This window comes from Puma concolor, chromosome B2 (genome assembly GCF_028749965.1).
Source record: "Puma concolor isolate L17-30 chromosome B2, mPumCon1.1.hap2, whole genome shotgun sequence".
Taxonomy (NCBI): domain Eukaryota; kingdom Metazoa; phylum Chordata; class Mammalia; order Carnivora; family Felidae; genus Puma; species Puma concolor.
Genome location: NC_141671.1, coordinates 112,097,164 through 112,116,142, shown reverse-complemented (window position 1 = coordinate 112,116,142; position 18,979 = coordinate 112,097,164). Strand labels below are relative to the sequence as shown.

The following is an 18,979-nucleotide window of genomic DNA, read 5'->3' as shown; positions in this document are numbered from 1 at the left end:
CAAAAATCTATGTTAGAGTCCCATCTCCAATAATGGGCTAGCTTTGTAATTATGGATAAGAAATCTAACCTAAGCCTCAACCCTCATCTATATAATGATGAGGCTAAACTGGATTATCTCTAAGATTCTTTTCAGGCATAATTTTATTTTTATCATCCCTACCACTTCCATTACATATCCCAAAAGATTTCATTGATTCACCATTATTAAATACCTAATGTGTCCTTGGTACCAACACGGTCTCTGCCCTCAATGAATTTATATTTTAACTGTCCCATTATGTATAAGAAAATTAGTAAAACATAAGCTTAGACCTATGGGATAAATAAGAATTATTTTTTTAAATGACCATACAAGCCAAAAACGTATAATAAAGTCAGCTTGGGTGGGAGAGACTCTCAGTCCAATCTCTAATAAATACAAGGCTGAGTAACAGCAGTCTGTGCTGATCCATCCCTGTCAACTTTTAATCCTTCTGACTGATGAAAAGCATGAGACATCTGTTTATTTTTAAGTGTATGCTGGCGGCTGGCTTCCTTATTTTCACCTTTCTTTGTACAACTGTACAGAATTCATCAAATACTTAACACACACCATCCAGCTGATCATACTGACCTTCAAAAAAATTAAGTCCTAGAAGGGGTATAAAGAAATGAACAAATGACAGTAATATAAGAAAGAATATGGGGTTAACACTAGCCAGAAACTCCCATGTACTCAACACAGTGCTCCCTTTTAAAAGTAAGTAAAAGTGAGAGCTATAATAGGACAGGAATAGAAAAGAGAGAAAGAAGGGAGGTAACATTTACTCAGCACTTAACAGGTGCCAGGCACTGTGAAGGTAGTTTTCACTTACTCTTCGGCAACCCTCTAAACAACTAAATACCCCAAACAGACAAGAAAAATCCACTCCGCTTCACAAAATGATTCCAACAGCCTGAGAGTGCATTCAAACGCAAATGCACTATTTATGTAATAATCATTCTGCTTAGAATCTTGTGTTTGGAACTGGAAGGGTCTTGCATCACCCAGGCAACCCATTCATCTTAAGGACGATGAAACTTAGGCCAGACAAGATAAGGTGCTTGACTAAGGTCATTCCTGTTTAGTGGCGGAGTTGGGATCAAACCAATAGTCAAGGCATCATATCCCACTCTCCCAGTAACTGTTCAGCGAAATTTAGTGATTCATGTTAGCTTCTCACCAAGTTACTGAACACCTGTCTATTACAGCACTTTTACTAAAATAATCACAAAAATCCGTTTATATATACAAATGGCTCAGAATTTCCAAAGAATGCTGTACCATTTTCTATACAAGATTTCGAAACCCAATGAGAAACTGTAACCTGCGTTTGAACATTTGCCTGTATCCCTCTGACTGCCCTCCTCATAAAGAACCCAGGGCCAAGCGGGGTGTATTTTTTAGTGAGGAGAATCGGGTCGCTGAGGTAAAGGTTTCCTCAGACAAACCCTCGCGCCCAGGGCTGCGTGTGCCCTCAGCGATTCGTAACCCGCGAGCCCGGCGGGAGGACGGAGAATGAGTGTGCAGTAACGTGGCTCCGGCGCCCTCGGCTCCTCGGCCGCCTTCGCCCTGCCGGGCCGGTTCCGAACGCCGACGGGGCCGGACCGTTACGGGGCCTCCCGGGCCGCGGCGCGGGCCGCCCCTCCCCCACCGCGGCCTGAGCCAGCGGCGCCGGCCGGGACCCCCCGCGGCTCCCCGCGCGAACAATACGAGGGGTCCCTCGCTAGGCTGACCGCCGGGGCCCGCGCCACCCCGCCACCCCGCGCCGCGGGCCGCGCAGAAGGCGTCGAGCCGCAGGCCGCGAGAGACAGCCCCACGAGAGGGAGAGAGAGGGGGAGAGTGAGGGGAGGGAGAGAGAGAGAGAGAGAAGGCGGTTAGTCAGGGGGTTCGGAGGCCGCCGTGCCCTCACCCCTACCTGGCTCCAGGTGATGAATTCGTTGGTATGGGTTTCCTCCACAAGCGTCCACAGCTTGCTGAGGAAAGCCGGCACGTTCGAACTCTGCTTCATTGTTAACCAGACGCAGGGATTCCAAATTCTACACCCGAACACGGCGGTGGCGGTGGCAGCAGCAGCGGCGGCGGTGGTGGTGGTGGTAGTGGTGGTGGCGGCGGCGGCGGCAGCTGCTGCTCCGGGAGAACGCCCACAACGCAGGCGCAGCAGCTCCCGAGCCCCGCCCCCCAGCCTCGCCAAGCGCGCAGCGAGGCTGGGAGGACCGGCGGCCGCACATGACGGACAAGTCTCGGCGTTCGGCCCCTGCGCACTGGTCCCGCGCCGGTCCCGCTTCCGACCAATCCCAGGAGCGGACCACAGGACAAAGAAAAGCGATTGGGTGCTGCAGACGAGGAGGGGGTGGGAGCAGAAGGGGGCGCTGCCTTCTTATTCGCCTTTTATGCAGTAGCCGTCACTGTAGCGGACCTTAGGCTTAGTGGACTGTGTTTGGTTGTTTCACGTGGAAACGGCTTTGGGTTTATGAGCTGTGGCTGGGAGGCTACAGAAAGTCCTCGGGGGTATTCAGCCATAAGTTTGGCAAGCAAAGTGTGGTTTGCGCCAGGCAGGAGGAAGTATAATAATTCACATGGGGAGGGGGGGCGGGGTAGGGAAGCAGCTTTCGAACATGATGTGCTAGGCCCCAAATTGAAACTGTCTTAAAAATAGTAAGGCTTGCAGTTAAATTTTCATTAGGCGAAAACGGTTCCATTAAAATACGTTTGTCAAAAAGAAGAATTTGAATAATAACTCTTAACTGTGTACTTCAGTGAACCAGGAGCGGTAATAGACCTTACGTGCTGTTTTTAATCTAACACACAGTGAATGCCAACTATATGCCTAACATAAAAATAGTCTCATTTGTACCCTTTTAATAAATTAAAATAATCATTTCTGTATATACTTAACAGGTATATTTTTGTTTCCCAGAGACTGTCTGATACAGTGAAGAAAAAAAAAATGAACAAGGAGTCAGCATATCTGAATTTAAACCCAGCTTCAAGGACAGTTTAGTGGATATTAAATTACACTGGTCTGTGTAATTTAGAGTAATCTCTTAATCTCTCAGTGCCAGACTTCCCCTTTTCCTCACTGGAAATAAGATTATCCCTTTTTTTTTTTTTTTTTTTTTTACTCATGTAAGATAATAGGTGTGGAAATATAAAAAAATTGTACAAAATTAAACCTTTTTTTTTCAAAAGTCAGCATGTGAATATAAGAATATACAAACAGGGGCGCCTGGGTGGCGCAGTCGGTTAAGCGTCCGACTTCAGCCAGGTCACGATCTCGCGGTCCGTGAGTTCGTTCCCCGCGTCAGGCTCTGGGCTGATGGCTCGGAGCCTGGAGCCTGTTTCCGATTCTGTGTCTCCCTCTCTCTCTCTGCCCTCCCCCGTTCATGCTCTGTCTCTCTCTGTCCCAAAAATAAATAAACGTTGAAAAAAAATTAAAAAAAAAAAAAAACACCAGGTGGAAAAGCTGACAGAATTATAGACAGCAAAGATGTGTCACTCATTAAAAAAAAAAAAAAAAAAAAAAAGAATATACAAACAAATCAGAGGTAATAACTTTATACAAAATGGTGGCTCAGTCGGTTAAAAGTACAATGTCAGCTCAGATCACGGTCTCATGGCTCCTGAGTTCAAGCCCCACACAGGGCTCTGTGCTGACAGCTCAGAGCCTGGAGCCTGCTTCGGATTCTGTGTCTCCATTTCTCTCTGTTCCTCCCTGCTTGTGCTCTCTCTTTTTCTCTCTCAAAAATAAATAAATACTTACAAATTCAAAAAAATTCACCACAGGATTGCTTTACTTCCTAGGTGCATGAAAAAGAATACATTAAAAAGAAAATACATACAATTTCCAATGAGTAAATATTTATTGAATAGTGAGTTTGTGTTCAGCCCTCATCTATTTGCTGAAGCAAAATCAGATATCTGACAGGATACATCCAATGTGTCTGCATAAAAGAACTAACATTTCAGAGCACTTATATATGCCCAGGGCTTTGTCCATATTATCTCACTTAACCCTCACAACAACCCAATAAAGCAGATCTTATCATCCCATTTTTCTAATGAAGATTCTAAGGCCCAAAAGTGAATTAATTTACCTATATAGCAGTTAGTAAACAAGAGAGGGAATTTACACCCAGGGTTTATTAAGCTCAAAAGCCTGTGCTCTTTCCATTGTATGATGTTGGCACCACCTCAATCCTTAAGATGCTTGTATTCTAACTTAAGAAACAGGATAAACACAATGATCAGAAGTCAATGGTTTTTTTTAAAAAGAACTAAATTTATGGCATAAAATACTAGGAAAGTTTAGAAAGACAGTTAAGTAAATTAAGGTAGTAAAGGAAGATGTCATGGAGGATGGTGACCTTAAGTTGGGTCTTGTACAGTACAATTGCATATGGATAGCTGAAAGGAAGACAACAGGGAGCAAAGATAAGAGGCCAATAAGCATGGAGAGTGACAGCTCAGGAGGTAAGATTGGTAGTGTCTGAGGGGAAAATGTGGCCTAGTTTCATGGCACTGTAGTATTTCCATCTTAAAAAAAAAAAAGGTGTGGTTAGATACAAGCAGAAGCTACTCTTTGAGCATTCAACCTGTAGGCTTGTGGGTTATAGGGCTCTGTACTTTAATGCTTGGCTTAATGCTTTGCTGTCACCATCTTGAAATTCTTCATTTTTGAACAAGGTATCCTGCATTTTCCTTCTGCATTGAGCTCTTCAAATTCTGTAGCTGGTCTGCTTTTAATATATTGCATGTTATATATCAGTGGTTCTCCAACTTAAACATGCATACAAATCATGTGGAGGGGGAAGATGGTCAATATAACAAATAAACAGGTATCACTTTGGATAGTATTTATCCACTCATGAGACCAGCTAAGGAGATAAGTTGTTAACCAGGAAACCTGGTGATATGACCAGGAAATAGATGATGTGTCTAAAATCATATCTCTTTGGAATTGAAACCATGTCTTTCATAGTCTGAAACATGTTTTTTTTTTCCTTTTATACCAGTGTACCTCAAACTTAAGCCTACATTAGAATTGCCTGGAGGGCTTCAGAAAAAAACAGATTGGTGCTTTTCCTCCTACTCCACCAACTAGATCTGAAGTGCAGGTTTCTAACAAGTTCCCAGGTGATGCAGCTGCTGCTGACCTTGAGAACCACTATTATAGAGAAAAAATTAGTAAGCTGACTTTCCTTTGCTAACATGTACAGACTTCTTGTTACTCACCCTTCACCTCTTAATAAAATCCAGATGTTCCAGAAATAATTTAAATGACTGTTTTCTTTTTCTATGAACCTAATCCTTAATATTAATTGTAATTAATAAACTTTTTGAAAACTTTAAGTACTGACTAGAGACATTTGGGGGGGGGGAAGAGAAAATCATTATTGAACCATTTGCACTTATATGACACTCAGTTATAAAACTGGGAAGGGAAGAAAACCAAATCAAGCTAATTCACAGTTATTTGCCACCTACAAATCCCACAAATATAAGAAACAGATTTGACCCAGAGTTCACAATTCTGAAATATTTACAATAGTAGAGAATAAAAATGTCACTTTCTTAAAGTGAATTGCCTCCTGTCGACTCCAAATATAAAAGTCTGAATATATCTGTGGCTCGTTTGCAGCCTGAGTGTAAGATTTAGAAGATTTAGAATAACATCAGAAAATATGAGTGGCCTAGGATTTTACTTAGGAAACAGAATAACATATTGTGGGACACTTTGATGCTTCAAAGCCTCTAATTCAGACTGTACAAATTCTACCTAATCAACTATGCAAAACTAGTTGGAATCAGTAGTGCAAACAGAACTGGCTTTTAAAGATTATTTTCAAGCATAGTATGACTGAAACCAAAGGGAAACTGCACAGAGGTTTCCATCTACATTCCTATCTGGACAAGCTGTTAAGTTTCTTCAATTTTGGAATGAAGCAGGGGGATTTAGGCAAATCACTAGACGCCTCCAAGTCCTAGATCCTTATGTATAAAATATGAGTGAAAATACCTGTTGTACACACTTCACAGAGTGGTTCTGAGGATCAGATAAAATGTTTCTTCCTCCAGCCCACCTTACAATCTTTCGAGATACCTTTCTGAAACACAAATCTGAAAAGTTTACTTCCTGACTTAAAACTGTTCAGTAGCTTCCTATAAATTTCAAAATAAATTCAAACTCCTGAAGATGGCATAAGAGATCTTTTGTGCTCTGATTACACCTATCTTTCCAATCATTGTCTACCACTCTTCACCTTACCCTACCCTTAGCTATACCCAACTGCTTGATACCCTACTGGTCACGTTCTTTCACACCTCTGCATATTTTTCCGCAAGCTGTTTCTTCTGTGTAGAGAGCCCTTCCTCTACCCCATTATACCTCAAGTTTCTCCTTAACCCTCAAGATTGAGTACAATTCTATACAGAAGTCATCTCTTTTATGAAACTTCCCTGGAGACCTTTATTATAGCACTTATTATATCATATTGTAATTATTTACATGCATTTTTTATACTAGACTATGTAACTCCAACATAAAGAATATGTCATATTTATATTTATTCTCATCTTCAATGGCTATCACAGTGCCTTGTACATGTTCAACTCTCAACGAATATTTGTTGAATTAATCAATGAATAAATGAACAGTTGAGTGTTAAGACCATTTAGTCTTCCATGGTCCAAAAATTTGGCATTAGTTGTTCTTCTCCTATGTTCCCATGGCATGTAGACCTTGAGCCTCATGGTATTTACCACACTGCTACTGATCATTAACTTCTAAGCAGCCCTTCTGGACTGGAAGATTGTGCTTACAATGTTCACTGTTGTATCCTTAGCAGCAAACATAGTGCTAATAATATAGAAACTACTAAATAAATATTTGTTGAATGAATAATTTCAGTTTTAGAAAACTTTGGATAGAATGTACTCTACTTAAGGAAACTCCTGGGGCACCTGGGTGGCTTAGTCAATTGAGCATCTGACTTCGGCTCAGGTCATAATCTCACAGTTTGTGGATTTGAGCCCTGTGTCAGGCTCTGTGCTCACAGCTCAGAGCTTGGAGCCTGCTTCCAATTCTGTGTCTCCCTCTCTCTCTGAGGGAGATTATAGTCCCAGGGATTGAGGGCATTTGTCTTTGAAACAAACAATGCTTTGGTAACAGTGGCAAAATGCTTAGAGATCCTATAGTAGGCTTTTGAATAAGTAGGGAACGAAAAAACTATACAAGTTAATTTCTTAAAATTAAAAAAAAAAATTTTTTTTTAACATTTATTTTTGAGACAGAGAGAGACAGAGCATGAACAGGGGAGGGTCAGAGAGAGGGAGACACAGAATCTGAAACAGGCTCCAGGCTCTGAGCTGTCAGCACAGAGCCCGATGCGGGGCTCGAACTCATGGACCATGAGATCATGACCTGAGCCGAAGTTGGCTGCTTAACCGACTGAGCCACCCAGGCGCCCCAATTTCTTAAAATTTTTAAGAAGATCAAAGAACCTCCTTTTTTCTAAGGCTACAACTTAGGTGCAGAGGCCCTGGCTGAGTAAGCCTTTTAAATAGAACATGTGTTAGTACCACTTGTACCAGCCTGGGGCTGGGACTGCTCTACATGAAACCTCCACTATATGCCAGATTTGCTAAAATCTGATCCATCACCCAACAAAGGTGACAAGTCCAGGTTTGCACAGGACTTTCCATTTTAGTACTGAAAGTCCTATGCCACAGGTACTCCCTTAGCCCCAGGATGGTTGGTCACACTAACTGTAGCCTCTTCCAGTTACTGTTATTGGACAGGAAAGAGGGACTCATCAAGCTAAGCCAAAGAGCTTGTATAGCAGCCAGTGCAGATGAGGGATCTGAAATTTAAATGCAACTCTTACTTAGCCATTCTGGAAGCAGGCTGAAGGTACTCTTTCACAGGTATCCCAACAACTGTATGATAAATAGAAGAACTTCATGTATCCCACAAATTAATATCCCAATGGAGGCCCACACCCACAAAGAGAGATATTGATAAGAAAGAAAATTTAAGGCCAGAAAATTTAAAAAGACTAGAAGCATTAGAAAAACGTAGTAGATCAGCAATGGAGTCTGTGGTATAAGCCTTCCCTTATTTCTACTAGAATAGCATCATGATAGGGTTCCAGTTTCCATCCCCCTGGGACTGGTCTTGCTCCCAGTGGAAGCAGTGGCTAAGGTAGGTGTTTGGACTTCATCTTTCTAGATAGTAGGTTTTAAATGATCATTGTATTCAAATCATTTGATGATGGAGATCTGAGCCCCTTCAACAATTAAATGAACTGGGTTATATGGCTTGAGTACAGAAATCTACTCATACCTTGAAGACAAATCTACTCATTCCTGGAGCCATTGGCTTCAGTCAAGAGGTAACCACTGTCATGGATGTGTGGCATCATCTGAGAGGCGTGAAGGGAGAGATGGCAATGATTGGAACACTTCTCACCTCTTTAAAGTTTAGCCAAGTACTATGAGCAGCATCCAGGGACTCGCTGGAAAGGGAAATGTCCTTTTTGGTGTGTGTGCTCACAGTGTGGTTAGAATAGATAAAACTGAATGACTTTTGACCTTCCAGAGAAAAGTCTGACATTGTTTGAATGTCAGAATGTTTGAAGGACTTGCAAGAACACATTAAAGAACTGCTAATTAATGGTAGGACTCTTATTTATAAAGACTTTATGATGATTGTTACATTTGCTATAATTTATTTTAAAATACTGCTATTTAAACAGTGGTCGGTAGTGTGATAATTCATTGTAATCTATCCCTAGGGGCAGTTAGTTAGCATTTGAAATACCCTAATTAGGAATGCATACTCCAGGGGTGGTTAGTTAGCATTTAAAAGACTAATCAAAAGCCTACTCACTGAAGTAGTCTTAGTTTTATTTTATTTTTTATTTCATCAACTCCAAAAATTTTGTTAATTTAGGATAGGGAATGTGGAAGTGGTTTTTCCTTGGTAAAATGAAGTTTAGGATATGTGTATTGGCTAGATACAGTGTATTGGCTTTCTCCACTGTTGACTAACCTAAGCTTCAAGATACCTTGAGCCAGAGCCTACGCCCTTCTGTAAGTACCCTAATCTTAGGATTCTGGTAGGCCTGTATTCAGAGGGCTTTCCAGGTCAGTCTGGAAGATTTGGGTAACCTGGCTCAAAGCAAAAATGAAGGCCCACATACATATTTTAGAACAGTTAATGATCATGTTCACAAACTGTTAAACTTAATAACTGTTAAATAAAATAAGTTCTCCCTTCTTACCTTGATAAATATCTTCATAATAACAAATTTGAAAGAAATATATAAAAGCTATAGTATTATAAGACACTAAGTTGGCAAAATATCCAAAATGACCAAATTTAATTATTATTATCTAGCATTTTGTTGGTTAGGAAATGGTGACTTAGACGATGACTAAAATAAAGACATATATAATTCATAAATTATCATATGTTTATTCTATAAAATTGTGTTTTCTTGCCTTTATTTCAACAAAATAATTAGGTTGTTACCAAGATTTTCACATGATTTGTGTTCTATTGATGGTAATAATCAAAGTATAAAAAATGCAAGCATTTTCAAGGCACAATTATGTTTAAAATCCAGATTTGAATATATTTCATAAAATATTATTTAAAATACAAAAAATTGAGAAATTAAAGTTACACTTATATGTTTAAGTTTAAATATTAAGAATTATGTAAAATTTAAAATTAAATGTAAATTATAATTAATACATTTAAAATTTTAAATGGTGGCACTTTCTGGTTATCTTAATGCTGCTGCGAGCATTGCTGCACATACATAATTTTATGTATTTTGTCTTTCTTGCTTGACAAGGCACAGTGGAAATTCTTTCAAGTCAACTAACACAGCTATAATTTACTTCTTTTAATGACTCCATGGTATTCCATGGTGTGTGTGGAGCACAGTATATTTAGCCATTCTGCTACTTACTGGTGGGCATCTGCTTTGTTTCAAGGCATTTATTTATTTATTTCACTCTGAAAGACTGCAAACAAAACAAAATAAAACAAAAAACCTTAAACATGTCTTTAAATACTCATGCTTTTATTTTTTAGATTAGCTAATTCAGATTTTTGTGTATAATTTGCAGGGTAAATCTACCCTTCCAAGTATTGTACTGGCATATAAAGAGAAAGTCCTGCTGATTAAAAAGCCCCACATTTGAGCTAACAGAATGCTACTGTATACGTATCCAACACTATGACACTCCTAGCAACCAGAAAAGTCAACATCATGCTTCTTTGGGAATAACAAACGTTTAAGCTTGATAGAGAAGGATCTAATATTTGGTGCTAAGGGGAGTTTTGACTAGAAATTAAAGGAGTACTTTTATCCTTTGGTATCTTTGTAACAAATTAATACAAACCCAGAAAACTATAGATTTTATTACACATGACTTTGCAGGCACTGGTGGCTGAAGACAAGCTGTTTTTGGGTCTGTGTAATTCTGGTTTACTTTTCAGTGGATTAAACATATAACTGTCAGTAATGATCTCCTTCAGTCCTTGTCAGCTGTGGGGAAAAGAGTAAAGGAAAGGAACTAGCATTATGGAGATATTTACTGAAATTGAGACCCAGAGAGGTTTGATCACATTCATAAATTCACCATCAGTATGATACGTATTTAGTTTTTTGATTTGGAACTTTTTCACTTTAAAGCATATGTCTTTCCACCACCTGTTTAGGATTTACCCTTTGAGGACCCTCACAGAATTCAAACCAAACCTGGTAACCCAGGTCTTGTATCTGTGTGCCCAGAGTGAGTGCTTGGTTTTTCCAATCTACAGTGACAGTCTTCCCATTTGACTCTTTTTACTCCTCTGGACCCTATAACTGGGATTCAGTCATAGTTCTCTGATTTGCACTCCAATTCTGATGCTAGTCCCAGGACCCTCCCTTGATTGCCCATCCACTTGGCTGGGCAGCTCCCTTAGTGCTCAGCCAAAGTGAGACTCCATAATTCCAAATATAACAGGGGTGCCTCAGTTGCTCAGTCACTTAAGTGACAGACTCTTGATTACAGTTCAGGTCATGATCTCACTGTTTGTGAGGCAGAGCTTGCTTGGGATTCTCTTTCTTCCTCTCTGCCCCTCCCCAATGCATGCACACTCTCCTGCTCTCTCTCTTTATCTCCCTCAAAATAAATAAATAAACATTAAAATAAAAAAAGAAACTGCAATTAAGTTCTGCATTTTCATAATGACTGCTTTGATACTTTATGAAAATATAAAAATCTGCAATAAACAAAACGAACACAAAGAAAAACATGTTTTGGTTCTCTTACTTTGCCTAGTGCTTAGTTAGATAACTGGGTGCTCTGGTCTCAAATCTTGCTTCAACCAGATGGATCATTTAGATCTTGATGCCAAGTGTTATGGGCTGGATTGTGTCCTCCCTCCTTCCCCCATCTCTAGCCACCCAATTAATATGCTGAAATCTTAACTCCCAGTACTTCAGAATGTGGCTGTTTGGAGATTGGGTCCTTAAAGATGTAATCAATGAAGTCATGTGGATGGTCCCTAATCCAATACGATTGGTGTTCTTATAAGACATTAGGACACAGACAACATGCAGAGGAGCAAGCATTCAGGATATAATGAGAAGGTGGCCATCTGCAACCCAAGGAAAGAGGTCTCAGAAGAAACCAAACCTGACAACATTGCTCTTGTACTTCTTGCCTTCAGAGCTGTGAGAAAATAAATTTCTGTTGCTTAAGATACGTAGTCTGTGACATTTTCTTAAGACAGTCTTAGCAAACTAACACACTAGGTGAGCATTACAGCAGCCCACCTATTCCTTGGCTTCCCTTTTTTGGGTCCCAGTGCTGGCCTATGTAGGGAAAAATTTCACCCTACCCATTGAACATTGTGATAAGATCTGCTGACCATCCATTCCCATCTAGCCTGTAGCAGGATCCTTATACTTCCCTTGGTTTTACCTATTCTCTCCTCCTCGCCTGCACGCTGGCATTGTTGGAAGCCTTGCAACTGAGATTGCTAATGGGCTCTCTGCAGGAGCTTTGTGATCTTCAACTGTGCCAAAAATGCAGGTCATTCAAAAAAATCCAACCATTCTGCATATTAAAGCAATACTAATCTAAATATTTACTAACCTAGTTGATTTATGACTAGATAAACTGATAAATACATTTTAAAGGCCATTAACATTTTAATTTTAATAATCAAAAGTTTATGATGACACAATAAAGCATTATTCTAAGCCTAGGTGAATAGAGAATTATTTCTCTCTATTAGAATTATAGTTTACTTTGTGAAATTTACCCTTAACTAGAAAAGATTTAAGGAATATGCAATTTTTAGTATCCAAGAAGAAAAAAAAATAACCATCAGTATTTTGGATGTAGTCAATTCATTTCTCCCCTTTGTTAGCTTACTACTTTAAAATTGTGTTTAAATAAGTTATGTGGCTTTATGCTATTTATTTTTCACCGTAAATATACATCAAAGCATGTCACTCCTCTGCTCAAAATTCTACAAGGGCTGCTTATTTCCCTTTAAGTAAAGGCCAATGAGCTCATCTCTAAACTCATCTCTTACTACTCTCATTTCTTTCCAGCTATACTGGACTCCTTACTGTTCTTCAAACATATCAGGAACACCTTGCCTTAGGGTCTTTGCACAAAGCTTCTTTGACTGGAATGCATTTTTCCTAAGTATCCTCTTAGGGATACTTTTTGGGATACCAAGCTTCTTTGACTAGAATGCATTTTCCCTAATTCCCTCCTCTTCAAGTGTTTGCTCAAATGCCATCTCTTCTATGGGGACCATCCTGACCAGCCTATTTAAAATTGCATGATTTCTGGGGCGCCTGGGTGGCTCAGTCAGTTGAGCACCCAACTCTTGATTTCAGCTCAGGTCATGATCTCAAGATTCATGGGATTGAGTCCAGCATTGAGCTCTGTGCTGACAGTGCAGAGCCTGCTTGGGGTTGTCTCTGTCCTCTCTCTTTGCCCCTCCCCTGCTCACTCTCTGTCACTCAAAATAAATAAGTAAATGAACTTAAAAAAATTGCAACGATTTCTTACCACCACCCTTTCATGCATCCCTAATCCCTTTTTATTTTTTCTGCAAGGGCAAGTATCTTTGTTTTCTCACTGATGTATCTATCCCAAGATCCTAGAGGAATGCCTGGCACATCACAGGTACTCAATAAACATTGTTTTGAAAAATGAACAAATGAATACATGAGAGGAACAGATTTTTAGGTAACACTCTAACAATTAAGTTAATAGCCAGAGCTGGCTAAAGGACTTGACATAAAGGCAGGCTTTATTTAATGATGTGTTAATTCTACACCAAGTTATCAAAGAAATGACTCACTCATGGGGTTAAGAAAAAATTTAGTCTGATCCTTAAAAACATGAAATAAATAAAAATCAAAGCATTTTATTATTATTATGAACTTTCTTCCCTCAGTAAACATGTATCCAACATTTTTCATACCACCCATAAAATAAAAGTGTTTGTTTCACCATTGAAAAATTTCAATATTAGTATGTATTGAGACTTTATAATAAGCTTGCAGAATTCAAACCTTGTAAATCAAATAATTTTGGCATTTGATAGTTCTTGCTAGATTTTCATAGATAACTCTTAAAATATGCATTTTGATTTTTTAATTTACTTTATTTGTATCTCCATAATTGTTTGGCTATGAAATATACCTCTTTAGTCCATAAATAACATTTTTTCACCAATTATCTTACTTCTATTGATAGAAGATGTTACAGAAGAAAGAGCACATATAGTTAACCCTTGAACAACATGAGGGCTTGGGACACTGACCCCCATGCAGTTGAAAATCCATGTATAACTTTTGAAACCACAAAAAAAATTAACTGCTAGTAACCTACTGTTGACCAGAAGCCTTACAAATAATGAAAACAGCTGATTAATACATATTGTGTGTTATACGTATTATATACTGTATTCTTACAATAACATAAGCTAGAGAAGAGAAAATGTTATTAAGAAAATGATAAAGAGAAAATACATTTATAGTACCGTACTAAAAATAATTTGCTTGTAAGTGGGGCCATGCATTTCAAATCTGTGCTAAGGGTCAACTGTACTTGGAGTTTTGTAGACACAGATTTGGACTCTAGCTCTGTCATTATTATTCACAGTGTGACTGTGAATCTCTCTGAGCCTCAATCATTTATAAGATCTCATATGGTTGTTGTGAAAATTTAAATAATGAATTTATTATGGATAGATTGGTGTGTAATAGTAAATGTCCAAGAAATATCCCCTGATACTGTCAACCCCTAAACAGCAAAACACTGTGTGTTTCAGCAGTTCTTAGGTATCTTCCAAGTTTATTTATAATTTTCTCACTTCCTTTTTTTTCTTGTCTTTTCATTTTCCTTTTCTTTCTTTCTTTCTTTCTTTCTTTCTTTCTTTCTTTCTTTCTTTCTAGGCTTCATGTTAAACGTGGACCTCAATGCGGGGATTGCACTCACGACCCTGAGATGAAGACTTGAGCTGAGATCGAGTGTCAGATACTTAGCTAACTGAGCTACCCAGGTGCCCCACAGAATTATCAATTTCAACTAATGAATGAGCAGGCTTATATTTCATACTAGTTACTCATTCACTTGTAAGATATGGAATGCATTGATTAGTTTAGCTAATGTTTCTTTGAGTCTTATTAGGTGTCCTCAACCATATGAGTTCCACAAATCAAGCAAGTATGCAACGCTTTGTGGTACCTGCCAAAAGGAACTTATGACCTAATGAACACACAAAATGAAAATACACAAAGCAATTACAGAATAATTAAATATTAACTAGGTAACATGAACAAGGAGTACAATGAAGTAAAAGATCAGAGTGGGTTTGGAAAGATTAGAAAAAAGTTCATGGAAGGAATATAGGGTATTTGAATTGCCCTCAATTAACCCTTAGCATAACAAAAACACCAACAAGAAGACATTTACTATGTTTCAGGAACAGTTATAAGTGCTTTACATTTATTAATTCATTTAATTCTCATCAAACCCTGATGAATTGAGAACTCTTTACCTACTTTGCAACAGATAAAAAGTTTAAAAAAGGATGAGGATTGGTAATTGTGATATTCAGTCTTTCCCATTGAGTTTACAGAAAGGTGGAAGAGGTTCATCAAAAGGTAGAGCTGATTATGAATATTGCAGAGGGACCATCTTTATTGTCTGACAAATAATGTAAACATCCCAGCTATTATTCCACATAAACACTATGCTTTAACATGATTAAATCATTCTCTCTTTCTCCTCATGTTATTGTTCATTTTGTTCTCCTCAGACTCCTTCCATTGATACCCTTCCATTCCTCAAGATTCCTCACAGAGGTTGTCTCCTTATGAGGGGTTTTCATGTCATTCTTATATTACCGGAGAAAAATATTATATTTTTCTGATGGTACTCATATTATACTGCCTTTATATTTATTTGTGTCTATTCCTTATATTATGGACAACAGAGGAAAGGAATCATGGTTTTTTCATTCATCTTCCTTATTCATTCCTTATTGCTACCCCTCAACTGTGGTACCTAGTGTCTTATATACTGTAACTGTCTGTTAAGGATTTACAAAATAAGTAAATTAGTGAAATAAAGCCATAGATATTGTTCTTCCCATCACCCAAAAGTGGAAAAGAGGCAACTTTATAATAAATGTGAAAAAAGTAAAAGAGGAAAAATTTTCTTGAGACAATGGCTAAGATTATAGAAGAAGGGAATTTTATGGATGGAAGAAAAACAGATGAATGAGAAAAAAAATCATTAAAAAGAAATTAAAGAAGGGGTACCTGGGGGCTCAGTTGGTTAAGCATCTTTCTTTGGCTCAAGTCATGATCTCATGATTCGTGAGTTCTAGCCCTGCACTGGGCTCTGTGCTAATAGCTCAGAGCCTGGAGCCTGCTTCAGATTCTGTGTCTCCCTCTCTCTCTGCCCCTCCCTTGCTTGCACTCTACCTCCAAAATAAACAAACATTTAAAAATATTAAAAAAAAAAGAAAAAAAGACAAGTTGAAATAAAATGTGGTTGGAACAAGAAGTAAAGTAAAAATAGGCAAGAATAATTGGGAAACATTTGGAGAGAAGGAGTTGTAGAAATGAAAGAAAAATGAAAATAAATAAAATTCAAAGGAAAATATATGAAAAAATAAGTGAGAAAGACATGAGACAACAGATAAGAGATAGTAAAAAGTAATTTAAACATGCTTCATTTATGGGAGTAAGTCTGTAACAGGGTCACTCTAACAAGCCCTTCTTAGTAGAAGTCAAGAGTGAGATTGTTTTGGCTTAACTCCCTACTCCAAGGTAGAAAATCCTCGTGTAAGGAGCCCTGAATCTTTACACTAATTGATGGTATTCATAACAGGAATGATGGAGGTGCTGGAATATTTGAAAATGGTGTTTCCAAAATATTTAAAAAATAAATTGACAATAAGATCTTTCCCTCATTATATTTGCCCCAGAAATAATATTTAGCGATGAGGACCATTAAGAACAGTTTGATCTTTATATACTACTTTTAAGAATAAAGGAATCTCCCAATTATTTCCATGAATATGCTTTGCACACCCTCGTGATGCGGAGTTCTGTATGCGCATGCCCCAGACAAGCTCAAGCATGGTTAGGCTGTGGTGAAATACTAGACTCTCTTTCACCTTCTGGCCTGTCCCTTCAGCTCCCTCTGCTGTTCACGCTGAGTTACTGCTGTGACCTGTATGTTTAAACATTATTTTGGGTGCCTAGCTAAAAAACAAATACCACAGAAAAAGACGGCACTTGCATTAAAAAAAAATGTATTAAAGAAACTTGAATCTCATTTTAAGCCCCCAAATGGTGTTTAATATGATTAATTTCCTAAGTTCCACTCTCCCAGCACTAGAATTGCTTATTCTTAGCAAAACTGCGTCACCGAATATACAAATATACCTCAGAGTTGTATTGCCTAGGATCAGATTTTCTTTCTTGGTTAATGTAAGTTTCCTTTTGTTTGTTTTAAAGAAATGAAGTATACTTAACATATGATATCAGTTTTCTTTAAATTAATGATAAGGCATGAATGCATAGTATTGGCAAGTATGATTTTTTTTTTTTTAAGTGTCTAGATGATGTTGAAAGCACATGATTTCTCTGAGTTATTTCAATAACCATTAGGACAATCGAATTTTGGAATACTCATAGTATTCTTCATATTTATTTGAATATTTTTAAAAAGTTATTTTCTTAAATTTAAAATGTGTGGTCATTTCTGAGATCTTAGGAAACCATTTCAGCATTATATTTATAATATCGAATAAATTGAATTTATGAAATGTATTATAATAATGGCTATGTTGTAGAGATTAAGAAATTTTAATTTCTGAAATACCTATTTTCATGGTCACCAAGGCAGGAAGTGTTAAGTACCTCCAACAGGGATAAGCAAGCACAGTAAGACAAGTCACTAACATGCTAAAGCTTATGCAGGGCAACTAGTACAAAGGGAAAGAAGACAATGAAAGAGAAAAGGGAATGGGGGAGGAGCGGGAATGAAAGTGAAGGAGAAAAAGAAACAACATGTACTATGTGCATAGCAAAGAGGAGTAGAGGACCCAAACATTTTTGTCTGAAAGATCATAGAAGGATGAGAATTTGGCCTAGTATCACTCACGTTAATCCTTTAATTCAACTTGACTTTACATAGGTTTTTAATAGTGTATAGCAAAGCTTAAAAATTAATTGTGTAAGCTTAACTTTGACATCTCTAAGCTTTGGAATTGAACTTTTTCAATGGTAAAGCATGATTTTTAAAGTTATTTGAACAAGTAATTTTTTTTAAACGTTTATTTATTTTTTGAGACAGAGACAGAGCATGAATGGGGGGAGGGTCAGAGAGAGAGGGAGACACAGAATCAGAAGCAGGCTCCAGGCTCCGAGCTGTCAGCACAGAGCCCGATGCGGGGCTCGAACTCGTGAACCACGAGATCATGACCTGAGCCTAAGTCGGACACTTAACCGGCTGAGCAACCCAGGTGCCCCGAACAAGTAATTTTTTTCTGTTACCAAAGCAATAAGTATCTTTGTTAAAAGAAATAAAATAAAGGATAAATAATGAAAATTAAGAGCCCTATGATTCCCTTCCCCATCTCTACCAGTAGTAGCCATCAAAGGCATCAAATATATATTTATTCATTTGTATGTGGCACTCACAAGGTATTTTAAAGGTATTATAAAGGATTTGCATATATTAGCTCACATAATCCTCAGAAACAAACACCATGAAATACTGTTACCATTCTCATTTTACAGATGAGGAAATAGGCACTGTGGGGTTAAGTAACTTAGCTGTCACACAAGCTAGCAAATCTCTAAAACATCTCCAAAATGTGCTTCTATATCTATTCTTAAATTTATCAGTTTTAGATATTCTTTATTAACTTCTTGCTATGATAAATGAGAATTTAGCTAACTCTTACCAAGCTTTTCAACATTTCCCTACCTCCAAATATATTTTTATCAAAAATTTGATCTTGTATGCTATAGCTTTAGTTTAGTTTAGGTAGTATAATCTTTTTTTACTACATTTATTTCTTGTTTCTCTGACTATGGAGAGTATCTTTTGTTTCTACTTTATAAAACACAGGCAATAACCCTCTTCATTCCTTCAATCCTCTTACTTTTCCTTCCACTTGTCACCTTTTGTTACTGTACTTTTGCTGTTATTGAAGTTCACATCCCTTACATTCTACCCTATAATCACAATATTTTCATACTGTGTCCCTAAGTTGATTCTACAATGTGAAATTCAATAGACACTGAAAATGTTATTATGATTGTGTAAATATTGATCCCTGGGAAGTCAAATTGAACATTATATTTATATTTCCTTTCTTTTAAGTTGTTTCTTTCTTGCA

The 18,979-nt window shown here is 38.0% G+C and overlaps 1 protein-coding gene across 5 annotated transcripts in view; it reads right to left on the bottom strand.

Moving 5' to 3' along the window:
- HSF2 (heat shock transcription factor 2) overlaps positions 1 to 2,243 on the bottom strand; it is a 37,163-nt gene extending 34,920 nt beyond the window's left edge. For 2 of the 5 annotated variants that reach the window (XM_086707712.1, XM_086707713.1), the window contains exon 1: positions 1,940 to 2,243. In XM_086707712.1, the coding sequence (XP_086563838.1) occupies positions 1,940 to 2,032 (93 nt within the window). In that variant the 5' untranslated portion in view covers positions 2,033 to 2,243. Of the gene's footprint in view, positions 1 to 1,348; positions 1,609 to 1,939 lie in introns of those variants that run through there. The other 3 variants (XM_025925436.2, XM_025925437.2, XM_086707711.1) reach the window with 3 other exon arrangements.
- Positions 2,244 to 18,979: the final 16,736 nt, after the last annotated feature.